Source organism: Aspergillus niger, assembly GCF_000002855.4.
Source record: "Aspergillus niger supercontig An07".
Taxonomy (NCBI): Eukaryota; Fungi; Ascomycota; class Eurotiomycetes; order Eurotiales; family Aspergillaceae; genus Aspergillus; species Aspergillus niger.
The window spans coordinates 1035880-1062907 of NT_166523.1; the positions used below are offsets into that span (position 1 = coordinate 1035880).

Below are 27028 nucleotides of genomic sequence, written 5' to 3' on the forward strand. Positions count from 1 at the left end.
GACTTGATGGCAGCCCTGCATGGCTACGGAGTGTTGACGGAAGGCGGCGCTTGGATTATGCTTTTGAATGATTTTGATGTGTACTATGCTATATGATCTGTTTTAATGCTTTATGATGCATCTTGACCATATGCAGCGGATAGCCGTGTGCATCCCAGTCTTGTTATTGTTCTAATGTTATTGTTCACCAAATTATACCTCGCATTATCATTCCCTGAAGCGGTTCATAGCTCATATATATATAATAGACATCAGTATCACAAAGCTTGCTATGCAAAACCGAGTCCAAATTTAAGATTGCCTACCCCTTTGAATAACAATATCCGATATCATTGAAAATTCAAATTTAGGTTCCCATGTACAAAGTAAGCCACCACAACTCAAAAATGACATGCACTGCATCATTGGCAGCAAGGGAAACCATAAACTCGGTAGACTGACAGCCAAGAACCACGGGACCCGTAGCCGCGCGGCTGCAACTGTTAGCGCTCGCTTGTCAACGGGCGGACGAACCCACCCGAGCTTGGATCAAGAGAGAGCGCGAGAGCCAGCGTCCCAGTCTCTCATTCTTCACTTCAATCCTCTCAACCACAAAGCTCCATCAGCCACGGGGATCCCCCGCGCCGCTCTTCACAATGGTAAGCCCTCATGATCAACTCAGCCCCCGAACAAATCACCCTTTTAAATCAAGCGACCGCGCCCTCGAATTTTGTCCAACTCGTCACCCAAATTTCCTCCTCGCCTCTCCCTTCGCCTTCAACCACACCTAAACCTTAAGCTCAACCAAAAAATCCCTACTAACAAAATGACCAGGCGCGTAACAGCGAAAAAGCCCAATCGATGCTCTTCCGTTTCCGGGCCCAACAAGCCGCGGATCTCGGAATCATCGACATTGGGCGCACGCGCCGCCCGAAAGCCATCACCACCGTTGACTCGATCCCGATGTGCGAGAAATGGCGCGGCCAAGTGCTGAAGGAAATCTCACGCAAGGTGTCTCGGATTCAGGAGCTCAGTCTAAGCGATTACCAGATCCGGGATCTGAACGATGAGATCAACAAGCTTATGAAGGAGAAGTGGACGTGGGAGATGCAGATTCGGAACCTGGGCGGGCCCAACTACATGCGAGGCTCAGGCCGAGTGTTTGATGATGATGGGAGGGAGATACCGGGCGGTGGGAAGGGGTATCGGTATTTTGGACGAGCGAGGGAGTTACCGGGTGTGAAGGAGATGTTTGAAGCGGCGGCGAGACGGGGGAGGAGGCCGGCTGAGGAGGAGGATGAAGAAGGTGGGAAGGGGAGAGGAGGCGAGATTGCGACGAAGAAGGTCGATGCTAATTACTTTGGGTATGGATTGGATGAGGAGGATGGGGTGCTTTTGGCGTATGAGAAGCAGAAAGAGAAGGAGGCTGTTGAGAGATTGCGCAGGAAGGATGAGGATGTGGAAGATGGGTGGGAGCCGTTGCCTGGTGATGCTGGGGATGGCGTCGAGTGGAGGTTGCCTACACTTGACGAGGTCCAGGAGGAGTTGGTTGATCGACGGAGGAGGAGGTTGTTGGACAAGATCTCATGAGATTGTGCGGTTGTTGGGGCGTCTGTCCTCGTGATGCGCTATGCGCTGACTCTGGGGCTCTTTTTTTGATTTTCTTTTCGTCTATCATGGGCGTTTAGGGTTTACGATGATTTCTCGTCTCCTTTTGTCTCTCTCCTACGTCTTTCTGCGGTTCTAACAAGTCTACTATGCATCTGAGGGGAGGCAAAAGCTCATTGATGATACCAACATGATTCGTTCTTTTGTACAATGGAAAGGAGATATATCTATATTACATGATTCTTTATTTATTTACAGCTTGGGTTGCTTTCTGCCCAGCTTCTCAGCCTTCAAGGCCTGAGTATAGCTGGTGGGTATCTCTCGTTCTCCGCCTTCTTGCAGACGGCGCTCTTCCTCCTTCAGATCATCAAGCATAAACCTGCCCAGGTCGCCGGCACGCCACTTTTGTATGAAGTGTAGTGCTGCCAGGTCGGTGTTTGGAATTCCGCCCTTGGCCAAGAGACCAGCATGTCGGGCAAAGTTGTTCAACAGAGGTAAAATCTCGTTTGTTGGCTCAGACCATCGCTTATATACCTCGGCGTCATTCAGGTTGATGTGATATAATAGGTAGTCGGCTAGCGTGACCGGGGAAATGACCGAGTCCTTGACGCAGCCGCACAGGGCTAGCTTTAACATGTTCTCCGCGTCTGGCACGTATGGCATGAATACTCCAGGGGTATCCAAGACGTAGACATGTGAGCCACCTTCTCGTTCGATGATCTTCACGGGTGTCCCGATCTTTCTTGTGATACCTGGCTGGCCACCGGTCCGCACCGCCTTAGCTTTCCCAACACCCTGATTACGCAGGTGATTGATGAGCGTCGACTTGCCCACATTAGGCATACCAACAATCATCACCCGGCATCCAACAAGCTTGTCCGGTCCTTCTGCATCGTCCCGCAGGTGTTTTAGGATTGTGCCCACATCTGCCCGAGAGGACGAGCTCACGAAGAATGTAGCGCCGTTCTTATTGAAGGTTCGAATGGTTTTTTCTGCCTAAGTATGTATATTATATGTTAGCACTATCATTATCATAGTGCATTCCTCTCACTTGTGGTATTCCACTCACCAATTTCTGCGCATTCGATCCCGCTGTAGCACCCAGATCTCTCTTTGTATAGACGGTCAACCGCCGTGTCTTTCCCAGTGCTTCTTCGAACATGGGGTTGATAGAAGTAACAGGAACTCTGTAATCTCGACACTCGACTACATAATCAATGGAAGAGAGCATGTTCTGCATCTTCTTCAGGCCGGCCCTATGGTGGCCCAGGAAATAGGACCTCGGGATGGACCCATAGTTGGGGAAAGCCTGGCGCGGGATAAACTTGGCTGCCATTGTCAACGGTCCATAGAGTTGTTAAATGTTAGAATGTCTCTGACGACTTGAAGACTCCTATCCAGCTGGCATCATCAAGGACTTGTGCGGAGTTGCTGCCGTGTGGAGGACATGGCCAGTGGAATTGGAGGCGAGGAAATTCCTCCGCGGGAGAGATTCTGTCGGTCCGTGAGGGCGGTGAAGAAGGCGGAATGCTTGTTCCCTACTGATGGACTGCGGCGCTCTACGTATACATCTGAGACCAACACCTGAGAGTGGAAAGAGACCCCTGTAGATATTCTCTTATGATCTAAAAATATGTCTCTCTGATGAACACTTTCCGTGCACAAATGAGTCTGCAGGTCGTCGCTATACTGCAGGATCTACCAAGACAGATTCCAATACTTACTACAGTGATTTATCACGAGGTGAATCCATGATTTGACTTCTCTTCAGGCTCATATCTCATAATTTACTTCCAATAATCGCGGTGAACTGATACGGTTCAGCCAAAGTGGTCAATTAGTCTCCTCTTAAGGCGGCTTCACCCGTGCGGTTCGGAGAGCGTGCCGTGAGTCTCTTATCGGGAATATGATACGTCATGAGGGCCAAGGCGGGCATCGCTGGTTCCCCGCCAGACCAACTTCAAACCCTCCAGATCACCACAACAGGCTGCTCCCTAGTATGACTGAACAATGCCGTTAATATCTGCCTTTCGACCCCGTTCCACGCGGAGCTCCTCTCTCCGGCGGAGACCCCGTAGGCAGAGGAGGTCTCCGAGACGTGGCGATGTCCAACACAATGAGGAAGTTAATCGGGACGATGACGAGGAAGATGAAGAAGATGCACATTCCATCATCACTCCATCGAAGCATACCCCCAAGGCAATTCGGGTGCTACGGGGCCCTGTGTCGTCAGGGGGCCCGTTACGGCCTTTTCGTCTGATAAAGCAGGACATACTGAACTTGCGCCGCAGATATGTATCCGACTGGACTGTCTTCAATCAATTGATTTTCGCTAGTGCAGTCTATGTCTTCTTTACGAATCTTTTGCCGGGCATTACCTTCGCCAGCGACCTCTATGTGCTCACTGGGCAGAACTGGGGAACTATCGAGGTCGTGTTTAGTACAGGCTTATGCGGCATCATCTTTTCACTGTAGGCCTGTCTGCACTAGGAATCGAGCAACATAGACTGACAACATCCCCCAGCTTCTCCATCCAGCCACTAACTATTCTTGGTGTTACTGGGCCTTTCTCAGTGCTGGCTGAGAATATATATTCGCTATGCGAGGATGTTTTCAAGGTGATTTCTCGGGAAGAAAAAAAAGAGGTTCTAGCAGTGGCTTACGATTATCCCATAGATACCATTCTTACCGTTTATGGCCTGGTCTCTGATCCATTCGGCCTGGCTTCACTACGTCCTGGCTATAGTTAACGCTCACGACTGGACGATGCGTTATGTTACCACTTTTGCAACCGAGATCTTCTCGCTTCTCAACAGCATTATCTACTTCCATAAAGCTATCCAAGAGCTCGAAAGAGCACACGAAAGCCTATCATTTGCAGCGTTTCTCTACGCTATAATAGGAGCTGTGGGAACGATGCTGCTCGCAATCTTTCTATCCACGGCCGAGAGCTGGCGTCCTCTGTTCCATCGATACATCCGAATGGGCCTGACTGAGTATGCTGCTGCGATCTCCATCATCATCTTCATCGGTCTTCCCCACGTTGGAGAACTAGCCCATCTGGATAAAATGACACTTCCCGTCAGCACCTCGTTCAAACCTACATCTCCTAGTCGTGATAGATTCCTCGTCGAATTCTGGCATCTCCCTGTATCTTGGGTGTTCGCTGCTATCCTTCCCGGTATTATCATTACCGTGCTCTTTTTCTTCGATCATGAAGTTAGCTCGATCATCTGCACAATTGATCGCTACGGCACCAGAAAACCAGGAGGTTTCGCTTGGGACATAGTCCTCCTAGGCACTACAACAGCATTGTGCGGCATCCTAGGAATTCCTCCTGCCAACGGACTTCTTCCTCAAGCCCCTCTCCACTCGGAGTCTCTAATGCATACAGAAAAGGAGCAGCGCACAATTACAGTTGACGGAGAAGAAAAGATCGAAACATACGAGGTGAAGCGCGTTTACGAACAGCGCTGGTCAGCATTCCTCCACTCAGCCGTCATCTTCCTTTTCATCAGTCCACCATTCATGAAAGTGCTGGGATTGACTCCAACAAGCGTCCTAGCAGGGCTATTCATGTTCATGGGCGAGCAGAGTTTATCAGTCAAGTAAGCCGTCATAATCCGCATCAAACCAACAAACGCAACCCAACTAACAGCACCAGCCCAATCCTCTACCGGACCTTCTACCTCTTAACTCCGCCTTCCGAGCTCCCTCCTCTCCCACCATCTCTTGCCACACAGCAACCGATTACCTCCGAAGCGGAAGCCCCAACACCATCATACATCCCCATCCACCTCTACACCATCCTCCAGATCGTCATAACCGTAGCCATCTTCATCCTAACCCTCACTCGTGGTGCACCCGCATTCCCCGTGCTCATCGTCTTATTAGTCCCCTTCCGTCTTCTCTTAATGAAGCGCTGGTGGCCCCGCGAGGTCCTGAGGTTCGTAGATGCATGGGCATGCAAAGAGGGGACACCAGAGGATGACGAAGACGCTGAAGCGAAATTGCGCAGTGAGCAGTCGGGAGGGGTTTTTGCTTCGCACGACCAGTCTGGTTCTGATACTGCTGTGACTGAGGATATGCGAACAAGCCAAAGGGTGGAATTAGGTGGGGGTGATCTCGCAGATAGGCGTGGCGATGACGAGACTGGGAATGAGTGGGTTGAGCTGGGGGTTTGGAGTCGTGCTGATGAAGAGTCGGGAGGTCGGTCACAACGCAGGGATAAATGATCGCTACATTGGGGTGCTGAGGGCTATCACGATGAAGTGGCTAGCTAAACATGGGATGATGTAACTACTATCCGGAATGAAAAATGTCTATAGATCTATAAATATATTATCATTAATATAGACAAGGCCACCGCTTCAGAGCAGGGTATCAATCAATTCATCATTGAACCATTCAATCGATGGTATGCGCCATAAACTCCTCCCCCCTTTCAGTAAAAAAGCATAACGAGCAACATCAACCTAGCAATCCACAAAACACGCCACCTACGCCCTCCACCCTTGCACAAACTCATGCAACCGATCAATGACAACCCCAAAGATAGCATTAACACTATCGCTAATAAGCTGTTCAAAATGCCGAATAGCCTCTTCCTCCGACATCTCCAGATGAAACCTCTCCTTAACCTTCAACACAGCCTTATCTGGCTCGACACGAATATCAGGAATATTGGCATCAACCATCAGACTGAACAAGTTAAGGATGAGATTCGCCGATTTACGGAGCGTAGTATACGCCGTGAAGCAATATTGCTTGAACTGGAGATACAAGGGGGAGGTAGTTCCGCCCATGCCCTCGACCATTTCCTTGCAGAGTTTCATCATGGGTGCGAACGGCTTGGGGTCTCGGCCGAGGATGAAGCCGAAGTCGGCGTGGAAGAAGTGACCGTCGGGCGCAAGGAGGAGGTTCTCGAGGTGACGGTCGCCGACGCCGAGGAGGTAGGTGATTACGCAATACCCGGCGCAGGATTTGATGTAGGTGTCCATTGTTTCTTTGCGGACGCCGAGGGGTTCGCTGTCGTCCGGATTGTTGGCTTTGAGGTAGGCGAGGACGGATTTGTATTTGGCGGAGATGGCGGAGAGGGAGGCGGAGGGGATGAATTGGACGGCGCCGGCGGTGGAGTTGGTGGCTAGGATGCGGTAGGGGGTGAGTTTGAGGTCGAGGTTCTCCTTTTGGAGGAGTCGGTCCATTAGGATGATAATTTGGATGACGAGTTGGTCTTGGCGGAGGTCGTCGCCGATTTTGAACAGGATGGGGAATTTTCGTCCGTCGGAGGTCTTGAACATGACTTGTAGAGGGGAGAGGGAGGATTTGAAGACATTTGCTTCGTCGGGATAGCACCCAGTGACCTGGATTTCTGGGTCCAGGGGCAGTGGCAGTGGAGGCTCGATGTGTAGCATGTCGTTCTTCGGATCCTTGAGACACTGCTTCAATCGTTCGATCTTGAGCACCCGGTTCTCGCGGGAGAACCGGACGTCTTTGGCGATCTTTGTGAGTACTGTGACTAGTTCTCCTTGGCGCAAAAGGGTCTTTCGATGCTCCGGATGGACTTTCTCGAGCTCTGCCATGAAGTAGTATTCAACGCGTGCGAAGAGTCTACGTTGTGCTGATAATGTTCCTGGTCCTGCATCGTCGCATTCAACCATAAGGTACCAGTGTAGGTAGTTGCCCAATTTGAAGTTGTTCGCAGCGCGGGCGATAAGGAAGTTGGCCAAAGACGAATCGTGAGCGGCATCATCGACATCACCGTGAGAGTGTTCTTCATATTTCAGAGCCTGGACAAGTTGTAGGAGGTAAAGAAGTAGCTCTTCGTCATCAGCCTTGCGTAGTCTTTCAACTGCATAAGAACGAACTGCAGGGTTATCGAAAGTCGGTCCAAGTAGCTCAAGAGCATCGTCCACATCGATTTCAGTCCATTTGGGCAGTATTTCGACGGCTTGATGCGCTTCACCAACATCCCTCCAGTTGACCGACTTGACGAACTTAGTCAGCGCTCTCTTTTCACGGGTTAGGTAGTATCGGAATCGCCAGATAAGATCCTTCTCTTCGGCGGTGAGATCCTGGGTGGGCTCATATGACAGAATTACATTGAGCTCATCACGGATCTTGGGGTTTGGTTTCAAATCACGGTCCATGATGCCCGTCCGATGGCTACGGATCAGTCTCCGATGCTTGTCTTCACATGGATTACCGGTTTGACCAACTTCAGGATCGTATATTCTGATGACCCCGCCTCCATCCGCGCCCTCTATTCCCGGACCAAAGCGAACTTCCGGTACGGGCTTTAGGGCAGGGTTTGCATTTGCAGGAGCACCTTGGGAGTAGGACGACATTGGAGGCGCTGGGTACTCATGATCGGACCAGACTATGGGATGATCAAAGCGCGGAAACTCGACATAGAGGATGAAATTCTCGTCATCCACTTCGTTGTCATCTGAGTCGTCTTCATCCCCGCCATGCTCCGAGCGCTTCTGTTTCGTAGCCTTCAAACGTAAGGCCCGTTTCCTTGCAGCCTCCTCCGCATTGAGTTTGAGCCTCTCCAGCTGGCGAAAGACTAGTTGGTCCATCCAGTCAATGCGCGGTATTTCCCCCATCTCATGCTTCTTGATCAAAACTTCGATGCGTTCCAGCTCCATCTCCTCTTCCGATGGGCCTAGCGGATCTGGGGCGTGGGTCTTTCGACGTTTCGGAGGTGGCGTTGATGGCGTTGTCGTTGAGGAGAAACCGTCCGCAGCCCGGTGACGATAGATCTTGCATTTCTGCCTGCCCATCTTCAATTTCCCTTCTCCATCAAATAACGGTATAGTAGTCCCGCCAAAAGGTACATAGTGTCCGAGCGCCCCTTCGCCGCCAAACGGCGAAAGATCCCAGACCGTGATGGCCAGTTGGCTTTTGAGAGGAGCATCCTTTATTGATATCGGCATCTGCAGCCACTCATTCCACGCCCGAGCAGATTTGAAGGCTTTGTATGAGGTCTGCAGAGGCACTCCTAAGGCTTTGGAATCCGACCATAGTTGGATAGTGACGAAGAGATCGGAGACGGGATTCTGCGCGGAACCGATGTGGCGCAATTCTGGATGCCTCATAAGAAGGGAAAAGGGCGCTTGTTTCTGCTTTCCTTCTAACGAGCCACTTCATCCCTAGTTAGCGGAACAGTGCTGGATCATTGTAAGGTCGAAGGAAAGCAAAGCTCACATACATCTTCACATGGATTGGGAAATCCACCTGAGTGGAAACGGCAAAGGTAAAGGCCTCCATCGTTAGCTCAGGGCCATTTGTGTCCACCGTATATCAAACCACTGTGCCTTCATTGCAAGTATGAAATGAGGACTGGGACTGGGTTGCCGGGGAAGTGAGCGGCGACTGACATTGGATGGGGAGCTCCGGCCGGAGACCCAATGGAGCCGCAGCGGCTGATTGGCGGGAGGCCTGGGGCAACAGCCAGCGATGACGCGGGGTCCTCCGGGATCACGTGCAGCACGCGTTCAGCGCGCGCTTCGGCGGGTTTGCCTGTGTCTGGCGAACAAGAAAGAAATATTCGGAGAGAAGAATATCACGGGTTGCTATTTGGGACTCGATGAGCCCATAGCTCATGCTGACTCGCAACTCATCTGTTTATGCCTCTATTGCATCCCGGCGATTCTTTGTATCTGTCCTTTGTCTTCCTACCCTTTACCCACTCGACTAAGGCGGCCGCAATCGTGTTCTTTGTCAACCCCTCCTCCCCCCCGTGTGTTGTCGCAGGATATCTGCTCGGCGGCTAGAGATGGCACCTTCTCTTTCCTCTACATATTCGAATCGCCCTGTATCGCAAGGATCGCCATCCGATAAGGAGAATCGCTCAAGTGCAACGGGGATCACTAAGAGAAACCAACCGCAAACGATGGCACATGCCCGTAGAGCTAAGCGAGCTCGACTATCAACAAGAGACTCTAATGTGCAAGCCACTCAGTCTCAAGTAGCATCGCAGACGACACGGAATAGTGCCAATCAGTTTTACGATCCGGATCAAGACCACCGAGAAAGGCGACAAGTTCGTAAGGGCCTGAGAGATTTGACGCGGGACCTCAACGGTAAGGCCGACTCGAGCTCTTCAACTTGCCGCCGAGTCTGACATAATTTATGGTAGACTCTAGAAATGAATATCTACAGTCCGGAAATCAGGGCCTGCGTGACACCATCAAGAAAGCGAACGAGATCTTTGAGAATGTCAAGCAGACTTCTGACGCAACCATCGATTCACGGTTGCTTGTTCAAGCGGCAGATCTCTCATACAAAAAGACGGCACAGTTGGTGCTGGGAGACGCCAGTGCAGGAATAGATGTGGACGAGTTTGTCTCGAAGTGTATCTCTTTTATGCGCCGGGCACCTGCGGATTCCCAAGATTCGATGCCTTCCAGCACCCAACGGCGGCGGACGGGTATCGGAAGGACTCAAATGGACCCCAACGACAGCGACGAGGACCAAGGGGATGCGATGAACTGGGACTGGCTCGGACGCGCTGCTTGTTTCTGTAGTAATGCCCGACCATCAGTTCCTGGCTTCCTACTGGGACCGCTTTCGGTACAGAAGCGCGTCCGACAGCAACCTGTACGAAGAGCCCGTGAACGAATTGACCCAGCACGGGCCGTTGCACCGCAAGAGCTGCAGGAAAAGGACCTGGACAGGCAAGAAACATCGAATTTGACTACTATGTGTGCCAGCATCAATCGGCTTTTGGCAAGAACCCAAAACAACGGACAGGACGTGGTAGAGGCAGAATTGTCGCAGTTATCCGAGGAGCCCGACGAAGATACGGTGCAAGAGGTGATGGCGAGGAACAATGTAGCCGATGATGGAGGTGTTCCTCTGTTCCAGTTCTGCATCAACCCAAATTCTTTCGGACAAAGTGTAGAGAATCTATTCTACGTTAGCTTTTTGGTCCGGGATGGCTTGGTTGGAATCGCAGTGGATAGCCGGGGCCTGCCCACTTTGCGTAAGTCCTATTCAGTACCCTCGATGATGTGGGCATCTAATTGACCATCCTCAACCAGATTCTGCAAAGCCTCATGCGCCTAGTGAAGCCCAGAGATTGGGCATCAAGAAGCGTCAGGCCATTTTCACACTCGACTTTGAGACTTGGCAAGAATTGGTCCAAGTCTATGACATCAAGGACCCCATCATTCCTCATCGGGAGGAAGAGACGCAAAATACAGCACAATCCTGGCAAGGATAAGAGGAAATGATTTGAATGCGTTCTGAGAAGTGCGTTGTGTATTGATTCTATTTTGTGGTAGTGCTTTGATCATGCGCCTGTGGATATCGTGATACCCATTTTGTGTTAACGGTGTTGGTATGCATTTTGAGAATGAATTTTGTCACGGCGTATGGGTGTCTCGAATGGATTAGATACAAGGCATGGTCCATAAATACAGAATCGCAGAGCTTGTCCCCAAGGTTTTGCATTCAGCAGAGGGATAAACAATGGTCCCTGGTGGGCAACTAGTGCTGCTGGCCAGATCGTCATTGGTTCCAGGACAACCTCCCAACTTAATCTCCAATTGCAAACCCCACCCAGCTGAGTCCCTGACAATTGGCATGTGGTTGACAGCTTATGTGGAGAAGTAAATAGGATTAATGGTCCGACCTCCCTCGAGGACTGGCAAGTTAGAGTTAGATACTCATTATACGAAAGTAGAGTAGCTTAGCAGCTTCCGGAAATATTCACCAGGCACGTAACACCGATCGCTCCTGCTGGTTGCGGGAACACAAGAGGACGGGCCCTGGGTGCCTTACGTCATAGGCTCTGAGCCCGAGTGAATTCCCCAGGCAGAGCTGCTCGTCCCCGATCGATCGCGACCTTATCTTCTTTTGTACACACTTTCACATCACTAGACTTTCGTGGTCTTCCACCCGTCAGCAGCTTGGTTTCACCAAATCGCTGCTCCGCCGCACAACATTCATCATGGCGCCCCAGCTCTTCCCCGCGAATCCTTCAGAGGTCATGGTGATCCGCAATGTGACTTCCAATGTCATCACCTTAAGTTTGCCATTTGCGCGTTTCGGTCGGCTCAAGTTTGGTGGACGTGGTACACTTGGTTCGCACTTCATTCCTTATTCTTCTACTCAGGCTCACGCTCCCTTGGTATCATTGTGATTCTACTGTGAGCATCACTTACATTCTCATGCTAACGGTATCTCACAACGTTGGTGAAAATAGTTAAAATGGAAACGGGTTCTGTCGCTGTCTTCTCTCCTGTTAATCTGACCCCAGAAGTGCGCGATACCATCACCGGTCTCGGTGGCAATGTCAAATACATTGCGGCTCTGGATATGGAGCATCATATTCACTTGACTGCGTGGAAAGAGGCATTCCCTGATGCTGCAATTATCGCTCCCGAAGGGCTCTGGGAAAAGCGCCAGTCGAACCCCAAAACTAAGGACTCTGCACCTTTCGAACATGTTTTCCGAAAGGATGCCAATGGACAGCAGAAGATTTCAGAAGAATTTGACGCGGAATTTGAAACGGAATATGTGCATGGCCACCCTTCGCGCGAACTTGTCTTCTACCATCGCCCGTCCCGCACACTTATCGAGGCGGATCTTTTGTTCAACTTGCCTGCCAGAGAGCAGTATTCTAGGACCCAAGAGAGCGCCACGTCGGGCATTTTTACCAAGATGGTCTCTCCATTGATGTCCGCTTCTTCACCTGCGACTTGGCAAAAGAGATTTGCCTGGTATATCCTGTCTAGTGGAGATCGGCAGGCATTCACAGAGTCCATTCGCAGAATCGACAAGTGGGATTTCAATCGCCTGATTCCTTGCCATGGGGACGTGGTCGAGAGCGGCGCGAAGGGGGTTTTCCGCACCGTCATGGAATGGTTTCTTGCTGATCGGAAGCATGTGTAGTACGACAGATGATTTCCCAGTCTAATGCGTTAATGTCTTATCTCCTGGATTCCCTTGCCTGTTGGTCTCCCGTCTTATTTTCTTTCGAGGGACGCGACTTGAGATATCTTGAGGACGACAGCTTGCTTTCTCGTGGTGTTCTTTAACGCCCTACTTTCAATGTATCAATAGCATTATATGAATGTAATTATGGGAACGAGCTGCGCTGTGCCTCTTATTTAGAGCAGGTATCGTGCGCTCTTCGGAGGGCACCCCCTGTATTTACGTAGCTCTTGTGCGCTCCCTTACATCGGGGTGAAAGTCAGCAACGGCAGTGATTGGCGGCCATCAAGCAAAACTGTATCTTGATGCCTGAGGATGCTCACCGCTGAATTCACCACCTTCTAAACAGAAACTAGATGATGCTTTTCATTGCTCTATATACAGTACTTTCAAGTCTATACAGAAAGCACCACGCTCCACAAACCCGTCAAGACACCGGCGAAGAAACATTTCTGGAAATCTCCAAGATACTGGGAAGCTCCTCAGCTGGAGTCCGTCCCATACCGCACTCGGTCGCCACTCCAAAATCAGACACCACTGACTTGGCCGTCTGGATCCTCCGGCGGGTGCCCTCCTCATCGTGGGCATGCACGACCCCCAAATACAACCGGGCATGTTGGCTCAGCTCCAGCTTCTTCAGGGGTTCAAAGTAGGCGATATCATCTCGGTCTTTGGGCACAGGCATATGCACCCAAGTGATTGGGCGAGGATGAATACGCTTGTGAATATTATTGGCCAGATCGACCAGGAGACCGAGATCCTCCGGCTCGACAAAATGCTTGTGCCCCAGGTCCCCGTAGCACAAGTGAAAACCGAGCGGGATCTCAGCGGGGATGATATTGATGTTGCTGACGCGCTGAATACGCTCCAGAACCCCCTCCATTACTGGAGAGAAATGAGGCTTGAAGAAGGGATCCGTGAGCCGGCCGCGCTCATTCTCAAGCGCCGTGACCTCGAAGCAGACGTCCCACTGGAGGGCGAGGTCATGGGCAGGAATGTTCTGGATAATAGACTGGACCGATTCAATCATGCGCTGCTCGTACAAGGGGTCCAGCTGAGCATGGAACTTTGCTCTCGTATGACCCTGCACGCAGTTGAGTGGTAGAGGGAGCGAGACCTGGAATCGTACTCCGGGTGGGATGACCTTTTGCTCCCGGAGCTTTAGGAAGGTTTGGTAGGATTCGAACGCAACTGTGTCATACTGGGTCGGCTTAATGTCATCTAGGGTGAAACCGGGATGGTCGGCGGGCACGTCGGTTCCTCCCAGGAACTGATGGATGGTCTCCTTGGGGAAACAATCGACCTGCCATCGGATATAGTTGTCGCGAATGCCCGTCTCGCCGTCTGGAATGGCGAATAGTCGTCCTGGCAGCGCGGCAGGAATCTTGTTGAAGACCTCTTCCGTCGAGGAGAGAGGGATACTGCCTAGCAGAAGGACACCGGATGGCATTGAGCTTTCACCGGACATATTGAAGGGCGTCGGGTTGGGATGGGATCGCTAAGAAATACTGCCAGAAATAAAAGAGATGTGATTTTTGAGGGACGGAGGGAGCATGGGACGCAGGCGGGGTGACAGGGAATAAGTAGGCAGACAGCCTCCTGTTTCTGTCATTGTGCCACCAGGATGTTCCGCTTCTCGCCGATACCGTCTCCTCTAGTTTGTCTTTCCCACTAACATCCTGGATCGGTGTTGAGCGATTCTTTGTCTGATGTGATGGGAGGGGGAATTGGCCGCAGATATCTCCACTTGCAGTGGGGAATAGACAAGGGCCGAACCATGATCCATGCGGCGCCGACAGGCACCAAAAGCTGCACGTCGACGATCACTATGGCCATCAGATGGTCAGTATTGGCTGGATTTGAATGAGGGCGGCCTATCAGCTCAGTCGTACCAGTCTTCCCTGTCTGGAGGCTGTATTTGTAGTGAGGGGACTGGACACTAATCCCACGATTGCGGCGTTCTTAGTCTTTCCCCTCTTGCGGCTATGCTTCCCGTCAATGGTAGTATATGCTCTAGCCCCCCCCAGCTAGAAGGCCGCGGCCGACCTTCCTCCACGAATTTCCTCTCGTTTCCTCTCGTCGCACTCACTGGAGAACTCACATTTTCGCTTTGTACCGGCAGCCTGACGCCCCAACAAATTGGCTATTATCAGGCTCATGCCAGTGATGACTTGAGACTCAATGAGCTAACAACTAATGTTGGTGGGTTCTTCTCCGCTTTAGCCGCGGCCCTGGCCCGAGTGCTGTCCAGATAGCGTCGCTCGCGGGCTCCGATCGGATGGGGTTTCTGGACCTGGCACTTTCGTTCGAGAATGGCGAGGGCCGATACATTGTTTTGGTCAAAAGAATTAAGGAGTTCGTCCATGTATGGCAGCCATGATGTCCTTTCCCTTCCGCAGACAGCTCATCTTCCCCGATCCGGCTGGGGTAGGTTTACATCGCCGCCTGTGTCTGCTACTCGTTCGCCATCATGGCCACCAAGACATCGTAACCTCTCTACTACCATCGGATATTCCCCATATGATGGCTCCAGATCATGTCCCTTGCCGTTGGAGTCGCGGTAGTCTCATATAATGGAGCCTGACATTCGTTGCCTTAATACAGTGCATCCCGCTCTCTCGTCTTGGACACGGAAGCCTGGGCAACGTGTCGATGTGACTCCCCATTCACCATACTAGCGCCAGTACATAGCTAGGAATTGTCAGTTGCCAATCTCGACTTCCGTCCACTCTATTATAGTGGATGTCCTCACCGACGTCACCATCTTGGCTTCACCTGTGAAGCTGGTCCTCAACCTAGATATGAAAACAGCCCAAAAGATCCAGGTCCTCAGCATGTTCCTGCTCAGTGGGGTCATCCTTTGGCGTATTGAATGCTGAGAGCCACCGAGAAGCAGCATTAACAAAATCGAGGCAATCTGCTGATGTGATCGACATGGACATTGCTAGTAATCGTGCTCGCCAAAGCGAGCCGAGGAAACTCAGGTTCATGTCACTCTGCCTATGCATGTCACGTTGCGGTGGGCTTACATGTTATTGCTGCTGGACTGCCCAAATCTCTCGTTTGCTTTTGCTCTTTTGAGCTGTATCACCATCCACGGCCACTCAGAGCTAGGCAAACTTGGGCCATCTTTTAGACCCGACAATGAATCAATCACTAGGAATGATAACTAGCGCTCGATGACTACAGATAAGTCACTCAGACATGGCGCTGTTACGTTTCTATTACAAGATAGAACAGTCAATTGCTTAAGACTTTCGTTCAGACGAGCTATTGGCTAAGCTATATACGGAATAGAAAATCAGTTATGATATAGTGAAACACGATTTAAGGAACAGGAACAAGCTCAGAAGTCACGTAGAAGTCGGTCAGATCTCAGGCAGTATCCCTTAAAACCAGAGCCAACGCCCGTGGAAAGATTCTCCGGCGCTGACCCCTTGGTTGCCGTAAGCTAATTATACAGAGCCTCCGTGTACCTACGGAGACTTGGCGGGGAAGAGCCGTCTCGAGGTGTGGAAGCTCAGGGAACTCGGCGGTGGCGGTTGACACGATAGCCGTTCTGGTAATCGACCACTAAAAACGCTTGGGGGGCAATCGACTGCCCTGATCGAAAACTCGGGAATATGATATATCTTCCAAGCCAACTTTTAAGTTGTGGTACAAATGCAAGAGTCCTCATGTATCCAAAGTTAGGATTACGTTCATTTGAAGCTTTCTGTCTGTTACGGAAAATACAAGTAGTCTACCTCTCGAAACGGGCACGGCATACTACATCGGCGCGTAATGGATAGGGATAGCAAACTTGGAAAGTCTACGACCACCGCACTGCACCTCGAGCTCTGCAAGCGGTCCGAGTCCAAAAGATACCATTTACTTGGTTGGGTCGCTGTATATTTGGCGAATGTGCATAGCCGACCGCTATTAATAGAAGTATGGTGGTTTGCCCTTGAAGCTGCGAGGCTGGGCTGGGCACCTGCAGGTTGCGCCCGTCCGCGTCATCACCATGCCATCAGATCGCCGGTGCATCCAATTCTCTAAATTTCTCCCAACACCGCGGTCCATCCCTCGACCCTAACTTCAAAGACCCTTGGACGCTGTTGGATTTAATAAAACAAAGGGATATATCCGATACCAGATCTAGCAATGAGTGGTTTCAATGCTATCTCTCCTCGGTACGCCGGCGCCTAGTCCAGCCTCTGCTGTCAGCGGTTAACGTGCCAAAAACAGGAGGCCAGATCTGCGAAGTCACCATATCCTACTCGACGCCGATGAGTTCGTGACCAAGTATGATATAGACGACTTGCGGGACGAGATCCGGACGGGCGCCCTCCTCGTCGATGATCCCGATCATATCGGATGCTTTGAATGCTTGGCCGATGAGGAGACCAGGGCACTCGCATTGGAAAGGCAACCGATTCCTGTATTCTCGAGGACTTTATTCAACTGGCCTTGGCGATTTCCATGTGTGTGCACAATAGGAGGCCTTCTTTGGTAAGAACCTCACAGCGTGAAGGGTAAACGCTGATGTTTTATACTAGGGGCTTTACGGAACTCTTGTTTGAACAGCTGCTGCTTGACATGGATCCTTCAGACGCAGAACCTGGAACAGAAATAGCAAAACACATAGTAAAAATGATGGAAGGATGGAGCGTATGGATTGCCAAGATTGTCGGGCTCTGGTGCGCGATACCACTGCTCAGGCTACTTGGACGCCGCGGTGCAGGGTATGGCGTGGTAGGCCTGAGGCTTGCCAGTCTTTTGGTATTGCTGGTATTTCCAAAGTTCTCAACCCCAACGTATAAAGCGTTCCCTGCTACGACCAGTGGAATGTTCGCTTGTATCGTGTCTATGTATATTGCGGAGACGGCTCCGGTCTCACAGCGCGGTAGTATTTTCATCGCCTGGCAAGCGTTCGTATCACTCCTCTAGAAGCAGTAAGTGGCTGATGTGTGAAAAATATAGATCTCAATCCGGCGCAATATTGCTCTTTAGTCAGCTCATCTTTCAAAACATTGATCTTTCGAGCCATGCGTACTGGCTCATCGCACTTTGCCTGGTAGGGCTGTGGATGTGTTTCCGGGTCTCTCCAGAGTCCCCGTATTGGCATGCACGCAACGGAGAAATGCGGCAAGCTTATAAAGCTCTGATTAGGTGTCGCCGCACTGCTATGCAAGCCAGCCGTGACCTTTACAGAATCTATTTGATCGGGACACAAAAGGCTGGACGAACAACAGTAAGGCTTGTGCTACAGGCGCTGGCAATCACGACCGTCTTCTTACTTTCGACGATCGTCCCTAAAGTATTAGCAACGCTGCTTATCTTCTCCTTTCTCGAAGGCGTGCAGGAGTATGGTATCCAGTTTGTTACGACACTTTTCGTCCCATTAATCATTACCGGCGCTCTGATAATGTTTCTTGTTCCACTGTCAATCAACCTCATTGAGCGGATTGGTCGGCGGGGACTGATATTGGCAAGCATGTCCGTCGTATCCTGCATCATCTTCGCCATGATGTTATCATACCCTTCAATCGCGATCTCCTTTTTGCTTGTCGTACCGTCTTTCTTTCACAAAATAGTGTGGGAAATATATGCAGCAGAAGTATCCTGTTCAGTCGGCCGCGGTAGGTGTTTCGCCAACTCTAGACATCGTTCGACTTTATTAATGAGCTTTAGAGGAAGCAATGGCAGCCACCTTGACTGTTTCGTTACTTCAAGACACTGGCCTAGCCTATTGGATGGTCAACATTGTGAAAAATAGGCCTGCTTCACTCTCTCCAAATTATTTTCTTGGAGCTCCGATATCATTCTTTTTGTAAGTTTGCTTGCCTCCTTGCTGAGTGATGCTTATAGACATGTAACTAGTTTCTTGCATTGTGTGTGCATGGTCCTCCTCTTCCTGCTCCTGATAGAGACCAGAGGACGCACTTTAGAAGAGATCCTGGCTCTCTTGCAGGCCTCGCTTGTCAATCGTGTCGCCTACCGTATCCGGGTCTACACCCCGTACATCTTCAAAAGAATATTTCTGAGGCAGCGCGTGAAGCTCGAAACTTTTGAGGAGTCTGAATACGGTACTCGAGCAATTCGCCTAGGATCCATCGATACGGCGCCCACCTTTCGCAGCTACAGCTTTGTTTGATCCTGTTGTGGAAGTCTACATGAAGCCACTCTGCATGCGGACCGTGATTATTATTATTAGTAGCGCAAGAGTTGAGTGCCATACGGGAGCAGGGCTGTTTTTAAAAATACTAAGGCTAACGGTAAACATACTGTCGTTACTGTTGACGCCTTTAATCACCAGACCAAACCTCGGCTTAACTGACTAGAGCAATGGTCAGACCTTGTATATTCTTCATTTAGGCGACATACTGCATGGAAGTTTTGTCTGAGCATATACCTATCAGATAAAGTACGGACATTCCCATAATTTTTTTTTTTTTTTTTTTCCCGATATTTCCGTAACCTTAGAATAAATACACAGAGAAGAATACCTATGATAGTATAAGAAATCTAAGCCTTTCTTAGACGGAATATATTTCAACTATAAATAACCAAAATACAGTTATATCAGTGATTTTCTAGTATCTGTGTTCCGTTTCTTCTGCTGTGAGCGGTAACCACGGGTTTATATAGGCAGCTTTTATTTTCGCAGAGGCCAGGGCAGACTTTGCTTGCCTAGCATGCCCTTCAGGCGTCTCTCCATCGTCGCTGAGCCCAGCGAGGTGTCGGCACCCTTCTCCACGAGGAACCGCACGACGTCTGACCTGCCTTGTCGGATAGCTGCGTGCAGTGGCGGGACTCCCTCGTCATCCATCGCATTGACCTCGGCACCCTTCATGACCAACTGCTCGATCAACTGCAACGAGATCCGCCCGGACATGATTGCCCGGTGCAGTGGCCTGCGTCCATCGGGACTGGGTACGTTCGGGTCAGCGCCCCTGTCAAGTAACTCTTTCGCGTGTGTTTCCCTGTCTAATGTTATCGCGTACTGCAGCGGAGTTAGCCCACTCCTACCAAGCAGGTCAGTACGGGCACCGCGCTCAAGCAACAACTCCACCGCTTCGACCCGGCTTAGTCTGACTATGGCGAGATGGAGCGCCGTGTTACCCGTTGCGTCCTGGGCGTTGATGTCCACACCGTGGGCAGCAAGAAGGTCCAACATGACGATAAACGCATCAGAATCGCCGCGATAAGTGGCCAGGTGCAGCGCTGTCTCGTCATAAGGCTGCGTCTTGATCAAGGTGTCTGCCCCGTATCCGAGGAGAAGTCGCACTGTATCCGTAAAGCCTTGCCTTGCTGCCTTGTGGAGGGCCGTATGTCCGTTCCGCATCGCACTCGGGTTGGCGTTTGATTCAAGAAGACCTCGAGTGCGCCTTATGTCTTCCTTGGGGCCTGCCGCGATGTCGAAGAGCTCTGAGGTCACATAGTCCTGAATGCCATTAGTGGTGGAAGTAGCGTAATTTTCCGGCATTAGGTACTTACCATTGGCACTTCAGCGATACTTGGGACATAGACGTGGTCGATGCTTGTCATCGCTTGGCCTTCTGACTCTCGAACTAATCCGGTATTGTCTATCCCCGGAATTGACTCCTCCACCGTCTGGTGATGATCTGCCTGAATCTCCCACTTTTCTAGCAAATCTTTGGATGCATTTGGGCGATCTTCGGGCGCAGAACACATCAAGGACCGGATGAAGCTCCGGCCAGAGCTTCCAACCCCGAGTTGGAAAAGAGGCGGTTCTGGAAAGGGCACGTGGCCCTGATAGAATGCATTGAGCATTTGCAGCTCCGGGAATGCAAGCTGCTTGGATAAGAGATAATACAGCAGTGACCCCAGCGACCAAATATCCACGGCATTTGAGTAATCAGACTCCTTTGCCACGCCGAACAGAAGCTCTGGTGCCATGTACTCCGGGGTCCCTACGCGGCTTCTTAGGATGCTCCGGTCAGCTGTGTACTTGCTGACTCCGAAATCCGCAATTTTGACCACAATCGGATCTGCTTGGGCCACGAGGACGTTCTTTTACGCGTAAGCGACAGGTTGCAGGGCCGCTAGGAACTGTCCTACCTGGGGCTTGATATCCCGATGTGCAATCCCAAGGCAGTGCAAGACAGAGATCCCCTCGAGTAGCTGTCCCGCAACCGTTCGTGCTACATTCTCTGGCACGCGCTCCGGGAAGAACTGGTCGATATCACCCAGTGCACAGTACTCCAGCACGAGGGAGACTCCATTCCGGATCTCAAACCAGCCCTGGAACTCCACAAACAGGCGGGTGTACTCGGGCCTGGACGACGATGAGAAGCGAGCCAAACATCATGTGCTCGGAGGAGGTGCCCGCCGAAGACCTACCCTACATCCCTGGCTATTCTGGCTGCTGCTTCTAGCTCTGAGCAGCGGTTCCGGTCGCTGCCAGGTTGATGGAGTATCTCTTTGACCACCCGCAATTGTCCGTTTACGTTCTCATCCAGATATACATTCTTGTAGACTGTATTCTTGTGAGTGAAGTAGCGCTTTCGCGTCCACAATGTTGTGAGTTCAATTTTGGTCCCCTCGCAAGCGCCGGGCTCGTACGTAATCTCTCTTCGTCGGTCTCCGAAATCCCTAATCTCGAGTTTGAACGGCGCGAGAAGGTCGTTGACAGCCGCCATTTTGCCAAAACAGTGCTCTCTCGCCTTTCATCAAAATTCGTGTTTACCTAGACAGAAGAGTATCGTTAAATGCAGGGGCTGACGTGTACAGTACAGTCCGCACCAAGGGGAGGACCATCTAGCTTCAGCCTCGCTCGACCAGGATCATCATTTGTCAGGGACTGTCGGGCACAGCCTCGCCGCCCGACCAGGATCGTCATTTGTCAGGGACTGTCGGGCTCAGCCTCGTACTTCCCTACCTCGTACCCTTCGGTGATCTCATCAAAATTCATATATCTGGCTCTCTGGTAGTGTTCTAAGTGTTCAATTTGCCGCACCAAATCTCGATAACAAAGGATAGATTACTCTATCTCGCTCAGTCGTATCTAGCTGTAACAGCCTGACGAAATGGACCCAGTATCTCTCGCTCTGGCGGTGGTCAGCGTGACAGACCTCTGCTTCAAGTACATCCATCTATTGCCCGCGCCATTTCCGCTCACTAATCAACCCTGCAGGTACGGGAACAGACTTATCGGCCTATGTCGTCAATACCAGAGCCTGGCCTCTGACCTCGCTGAGATTATCCTATCGATTCAGGCAGCCTGGATAAAAATGGACATCCAGCTCAAGTCGCTGCGATCTCTTTGCGACAAGCTGGACTACCCATTACTTTTGCTCTACCATGATGCGCTAACCCTACTTGAGGCCAAGCTCGCCAAAGCCACTGACAGCTTCCAGGTCATTCAACGAAAGAATAACGAGGCTTTTCATGTACACCAGAAGCTCAAGGCCGTATACCTGAAGCGCGAGCTCAGCCAAACGGTCGAGGATCTTGAGGGGTGGCAAAGAAGATTCGACCCATCCTGGTATCTCATCACCAGGATTGCCGACCCGGACGTTGATAGGCGGCTGCGCGATGTTCGCCGCAGCCAGCATACGCACCCGTCCTCGTCGACCTTCCCATCACCTGCTGCGCGGCTGACCTGGATGCGAGAGTCCATCCAGCAAATTTCCCCTCAGAGCCTCCCGTCTGACAGTGATGGACCAAACTTCAAAGATGCTGCTGCGGTCAGTAGTGGGATGTACAGGGTGGAAGGAACTGATGCATACCTGTCAAGATTGAATAACACACCTCGCCGTGTCCTCCTCGACCCAGCGAACCTCCACCTAGGCCACGCTCAGAGTCAGATATCTCCAGCGACATTGAGGCAGAACATTCGCGATCTAGCAAGACTACTCCGGCATGTTGACCCATCGACATTTCACCTCTTGCGATGTGACGGCATCGTCGAACTTCCAACCACCCAGGGAAACCAGTTCCATCTACTGTTCGAGATCCCTCAAAACCTGCAGCTATCGAAACCCAAGGCCTTGAGGAGCCTTCTGCCGCACACAGGCAACGGTAAAAAATGCTCTTTAACCCAACGACTTTTGCTAGCAAAGCAACTCGCGCACTCAGTCATGTTCGTGCACGCCGCCGGCTTCGTGCATAAGAACATCCGCCCGGGGACAATCATCGCCTTCCAAGACGACACCAGCGACCGTCTAGGTCCCTCATTCCTGATCGGCTTCGAGCGAATCCGGCGGGCAGAAGGCCGCACCGACAAATTTGGGGATCTAGACTGGGAAAAGAACCTCTACCGCCATCCCCTCCGCCAAGGTCTGCAGCCAGAGGAGATATTCGAGATGCGACACGATATTTACAGTCTTGGCGTATGCTTGCTCGAGATTGCGCTGTGGGAATCATTCGTCAATTTCGATAGTCGGGGGCAAGTAACCCCCTGGTCCGGCCTAAATATCACAGCAGCCCTACAGGATACAGACCAGCGCCGCGGCGCCTTCGCCGTCAAGGAGCGGCTGGTGGACATGGCCAGGGATGCGCTGCCGAGTTTGGTCGGGGAGCGGTTTACCGGGATTGTCCTTGCTTGTCTGTGCTGCCTGGACCAGAGCGTGGATAATGCTTTGTGGGACCCGAAGGAATTGCAGGATCGAGATGGGATTGTGGTTGGAGTCAAGTATATTGAGAATGTAAGTATATGGTTGTCTTTCTGCTTGCGTTGTTTGTTTGTCGTTAGTCAGGGGAGCATCCTGTTGCTAAAAGTCGGGTTCTTCTGCTTAGGTCCTTCTGAAACTAGAGGAGTTGGTTATATGAGGCGCAGTGCTCAGTCTAGATCATGCCCTAGCCACGGATCTGGTCTGATGTGTGCGCTATCAATACCCAGGCAGATAATGTCATTGGCACAGTGACTGATAGTCATGACGACTATACGGTAAGACTGTTGGCTGCCAGTTTGTACGTATACACCGGTACTAACGGTAACCTACAGGGAGCGTACATTTCCATCAACCGCTCCACGTCTCCTTGACGATCACCCAACTCGGTAAGAGCGACACAAATAAAAGGAACCACTTGGTAATCCTGGTCTTTGTCTATCCTGATCGTATTCCCAATGTTCCTTCTAACAATCCCTTCGGGGTGCCAGCGCTCTCTCTTTCTCTTACAATCCATGCTGTAGATTCTTATGTTCTATAAAGCCCAAGAGTTCTCACTTTCTTGTCAATCTGTAATATACGGGTTCATACAAGGTGTAGAATCCACTTGGGAGACGCGGAGTTCCTGGTCCCTGTAACACAGCGCATTGAAACAGTCCGAGAGCTATAGTTATAATTATATCATACAAGTTAATACCAACATCTTACCAAGGCGTACTGCTTTGCGTAGACCGTACTGTCAGAAACGAATATACAGTTATCTTGATATTCTAAATCTTCCATGTACAAGCTGCTTTCTCGTTGTATATCTATTGGATTATATATTAACTTAATCCGGCAACCTTCCTAGCCTCTGTAAAGAACACCGCGATAGACACAGCCGCCAACTTGCCATTCTTCGTCCTTTATATCAGTTGGGAATGCGACTGTCAGTAAGCCTATGTAATTACCACCATACTCTGGGCTGTAGCAGGGACTTGGATTCATCTTACTCTACCATCAAAATGACCATCTTGATACCCTGGATTCCAAACTTTTCTCATCTAAATTCCTAGGCCAGCGGTGTGACAATCTGTGAAATGCGGAGGCTGAATCGCAGCGCGATTCTATATGGCGACTTGAGCCTTGACAGGAGGACCTGCGTCCTCCCAGGCTTTCACAATGCCTAGCACGTTTTGGCAGCCATTGCGGCCACTTCGCAACTCTCCAAAACAACGATCTTTCTGCCGGATATGATGTAAATAAAACAGACTGTTGCCATTCGATTAATGCTTTTTACCTAAATAACCGTACGGTCCCTACCGATAAGACTGTCAATGCCTACACATGGCTTTTAACAGTTAGATAATGTTAGAACGTAATTCCAGTAGATTACTCGTAGTCGAGGTCACGTGACCCGACAACACTGTAACCTCAATCGCTCCTTCCGAGCGCGCCTAGATAGGAAGAATCAAGCGTTTCTTACGACTTCAGTATTGACCTAAAACGTCGTTTCAACACTTTTTGCCGGGAACTGTAGTGGTAAGTCGTAAGATATTACCAATAAAATGAGCCTAGAATATTGCAGAATTCTCCCGCAACAGATTCTGCTGCCAGTAAGCAGAATTACTTAAGTAGATAGATCAGGCAACACCCACCACTGGCGGAGAAGGGCACGAACACCGGCCAGGCCATGGCATCTCGACTGCTGTCACTCAAATGATCGGAATGTGAAAAATGACGTAGGTGTGTAAACAGCCAAGTACACGGCCAAGATTATAGTGACAAAGGAGACTATGCTAGTATCTACAAATTAACTTAATGGCTTTTACTACGTTGTGCCCACTGGTTCCTGTACAACAACAACCAACCTTTACTGGCAGCGCCACATAAACGACGTGTTCTAGGCTGCCACGCATCTCTCCCCTGACGTCACAACCAGTGTTCCAGCTCTGGTGCTTTCTCTGCGTGTTTACTTTTTGAGTCGTTTCCTTCCCCCCTTTTTCCATTTCCCTTCCATGGGTAACTGATCCGATTATTCAGTCTTGGGTCACCCGGGCGGATGGATGGGTAGTCGGATGGACTGACTCTAACAAAGTACTCCATCCACAGGGCGGGAGAAACATGGGTCACTCACACACCCACTAGGAGAAAAGAAGGGACTGGCAACGATCCCCTAAACCGGAGGGGGTTAAGTCGGGGCGCTATTGAAGTTAGCGGGTGGATGTGCGGTGGAGAGGAACAATAGCCTAGTGCTGGGGACCAGTGGAGAGCAATACTTGGTAGGTTCGATTTCCAAGCAGTTTTATTTTATTTTTTCTCAAGCGAGTGGTTCAGCCTTAAAGTAGGTCGCTCTGCAGATTATACGATGAGATGTACAGTATGTGGCTGAGTGAGACGTGGTTCGTTTATATGTGGAACCTATTTCATGGCTGCCTATAAGTTGGACCATAGAATGATAACTTCGTACCTGGAGCTGCGGAGGCGGCGCAAACACAGCCCATTGTAGCATTGTGACGCTCTCACCCGATCCCAAAAGAACCACCAATTAATTTAGTTTCTTCACACCGAATTGACAAGAAAAAATCTACTTTGTAAAACCTTCCCACCCTATCCCTATCCACTTCTCGCCAGCGGGTCGATCAGTTACCCAGCCTGGTTGAGGAGAATGTTGCGCACTGGACGTTGGGCAGGACGCAAGATTGTCGGCTGGCCAATCGTAGTGCCAAAAGCGATGTCATGTCACTGGCAGACCCGGTGATCAGAACAGACTAGAATTACCAGAAAAGAGTCGATGAGCAAGGGAAATTTATTTCCCCCCTCTAGTCCTTCTTGGTCTTGCCTCGCCCATGAAAATTCGTGTCGCGGATCATCGGCGTTTCTGAGAAGCTTGATCGTCATTTCGATTATTTAAATCACACCTCCGCCTCATCTTCTTTTCTCTCGTCGCTTCTTGCTGGTTATCCTACGGTTTTACTTCTGGTCCCTCGTACTTCAGTGACGCTAGTTGTTTACTTCGTGCTTGCTCCGACAGCTCCTACATCATACTATTGGCGACCCTGCATTTGCATCGACTCCACCTCACCTAATCACCAACATGCCTGTTATCTCCCGACTAATCTCGATCGTCTTCCGCGTCGCGCAAATTGTTTGCGGTGCGGTATGTATTTCAATATGATCCATATAGATTATTCTACTCTATCTCGATTTATACGCTAACATATGGACTTGAATAGGTCGTCGCCGGTATCATTGGTCACTACCTTGCCCAATACAGCGGTGACGCATGGCCTGAAGCCCGCTGGATCTACACCGAAGTCGTCGCCGGGTTATCAATCCTCCTTGGCCTGATATGGCTCATACCATTTTCCTCTGGATTTTTCTCCTGGCCATGTACGTTGTCGCATTTCCCCCCTCTACTCCTCCGCAATTGCTGACTCGGCCCCCCTTTCCCGCAGTTGACGTCATCATCTCCCTTGCATGGTTTGCCGCATTCGGTATCCTTGTCAACGCCATTCACAAGTTGAGCTGCGGCAGTATCTGGCACTGGGGTGGTCTCTACCGCAACAATACTTGCAGTCGCTGGAAGGCCGCTGAAGCGTTCAGCTTCATCTCGGCTATTGTCTGGCTTGCCTCGGCGCTTGTGGTATGTTCTCATAACCCCCTGCTGGCTATTGATGCATACTGACGATCGTGATACAGGGTCTTTGGTTCACTTTCCGTGTTAGGAAGGAAAGCACTGCCCCTACCTAGTAAGTCACACCATCACCGTCTTTGTGAGAACCTCGACACTAATAAGCTCGCATCAGTGGTCGCCGTCGCTTCTTCGGTCGCTCCGCCGTGTAAACATTGAAAACAATTCTCGATGTTTATTAGCTGGTCCATTGCACCATGGACAACGA

At 50.7% G+C, this 27028-nt stretch overlaps 12 protein-coding genes across 12 annotated transcripts; 7 read left to right on the forward strand and 5 right to left on the reverse strand.

The window, feature by feature from the left end:
- Positions 1-635: 635 nt before the first annotated feature.
- Positions 636-1569, forward strand: An07g04790 (uncharacterized protein; the record flags this gene model as incomplete). Its single annotated transcript, XM_059748436.1, has 2 exons — positions 636-638; positions 814-1569. The coding sequence occupies 2 exons, from the start codon at positions 636-638 to the stop codon at positions 1567-1569; spliced, it is 759 nt and encodes a 252-aa protein (XP_059600917.1).
- A 270-nt stretch (positions 1570-1839) lies between these two features.
- An07g04800 (uncharacterized protein) lies at positions 1840-2923 on the reverse strand (the record flags this gene model as incomplete). Its single annotated transcript, XM_001391526.1, has 2 exons — positions 1840-2583; positions 2657-2923. The coding sequence occupies 2 exons, from the start codon at positions 2921-2923 to the stop codon at positions 1840-1842; spliced, it is 1011 nt and encodes a 336-aa protein (XP_001391563.1).
- Positions 2924-3597: 674 nt separating this feature from the next.
- An07g04810 (uncharacterized protein) lies at positions 3598-5822 on the forward strand (the record flags this gene model as incomplete). Its single annotated transcript, XM_001391527.1, has 4 exons — positions 3598-4058; positions 4112-4205; positions 4264-5195; positions 5252-5822. The coding sequence occupies 4 exons, from the start codon at positions 3598-3600 to the stop codon at positions 5820-5822; spliced, it is 2058 nt and encodes a 685-aa protein (XP_001391564.1).
- A 264-nt stretch (positions 5823-6086) lies between these two features.
- Positions 6087-8859, reverse strand: An07g04820 (uncharacterized protein; the record flags this gene model as incomplete). The annotated part of the gene is made up of 2 exons (XM_001391528.3): positions 6087-8733; positions 8801-8859. 2 exons carry the CDS (start codon positions 8857-8859, stop codon positions 6087-6089), a joined length of 2706 nt encoding a protein of 901 aa, XP_001391565.1.
- A 508-nt stretch (positions 8860-9367) lies between these two features.
- An07g04830 (uncharacterized protein) lies at positions 9368-10816 on the forward strand (the record flags this gene model as incomplete). Its single annotated transcript, XM_001391529.1, has 3 exons — positions 9368-9674; positions 9731-10576; positions 10635-10816. The coding sequence occupies 3 exons, from the start codon at positions 9368-9370 to the stop codon at positions 10814-10816; spliced, it is 1335 nt and encodes a 444-aa protein (XP_001391566.1).
- Positions 10817-11545: 729 nt separating this feature from the next.
- On the forward strand, positions 11546-12489 carry An07g04840 (uncharacterized protein; the record flags this gene model as incomplete). Its single annotated transcript, XM_001391530.1, has 2 exons — positions 11546-11678; positions 11801-12489. 2 exons carry the CDS (start codon positions 11546-11548, stop codon positions 12487-12489), a joined length of 822 nt encoding a protein of 273 aa, XP_001391567.1.
- Positions 12490-12958: 469 nt separating this feature from the next.
- An07g04850 (uncharacterized protein) lies at positions 12959-13999 on the reverse strand (the record flags this gene model as incomplete). Its single annotated transcript, XM_001391531.3, has 1 exon — positions 12959-13999. The coding sequence occupies one exon, from the start codon at positions 13997-13999 to the stop codon at positions 12959-12961; it is 1041 nt and encodes a 346-aa protein (XP_001391568.1).
- Positions 14000-16674: 2675 nt separating this feature from the next.
- An07g04860 (uncharacterized protein) lies at positions 16675-18667 on the forward strand (the record flags this gene model as incomplete). Its single annotated transcript, XM_059748437.1, has 6 exons — positions 16675-16703; positions 16759-16996; positions 17098-17255; positions 17494-18152; positions 18205-18343; positions 18394-18667. 6 exons carry the CDS (start codon positions 16675-16677, stop codon positions 18665-18667), a joined length of 1497 nt encoding a protein of 498 aa, XP_059600918.1.
- A 501-nt stretch (positions 18668-19168) lies between these two features.
- An07g04870 (uncharacterized protein) lies at positions 19169-21176 on the reverse strand (the record flags this gene model as incomplete). The annotated part of the gene is made up of 4 exons (XM_059748439.1): positions 19169-19957; positions 20011-20547; positions 20596-20812; positions 20878-21176. 4 exons carry the CDS (start codon positions 21174-21176, stop codon positions 19169-19171), a joined length of 1842 nt encoding a protein of 613 aa, XP_059600919.1.
- A 387-nt stretch (positions 21177-21563) lies between these two features.
- An07g04880 (uncharacterized protein) lies at positions 21564-23521 on the forward strand (the record flags this gene model as incomplete). The annotated part of the gene is made up of 4 exons (XM_001391534.1): positions 21564-21619; positions 21671-23183; positions 23378-23425; positions 23483-23521. 4 exons carry the CDS (start codon positions 21564-21566, stop codon positions 23519-23521), a joined length of 1656 nt encoding a protein of 551 aa, XP_001391571.1.
- A 191-nt stretch (positions 23522-23712) lies between these two features.
- Positions 23713-24159, reverse strand: An07g04890 (hypothetical protein; the record flags this gene model as incomplete). Its single annotated transcript, XM_059748440.1, has 3 exons — positions 23713-23811; positions 23856-23937; positions 24140-24159. 3 exons carry the CDS (start codon positions 24157-24159, stop codon positions 23713-23715), a joined length of 201 nt encoding a protein of 66 aa, XP_059600920.1.
- A 2064-nt stretch (positions 24160-26223) lies between these two features.
- Positions 26224-26972, forward strand: An07g04900 (uncharacterized protein; the record flags this gene model as incomplete). Its single annotated transcript, XM_001391536.3, has 5 exons — positions 26224-26286; positions 26363-26519; positions 26585-26772; positions 26829-26878; positions 26936-26972. The coding sequence occupies 5 exons, from the start codon at positions 26224-26226 to the stop codon at positions 26970-26972; spliced, it is 495 nt and encodes a 164-aa protein (XP_001391573.1).
- Between the last annotated feature and the right edge of the window lie 56 nt (positions 26973-27028).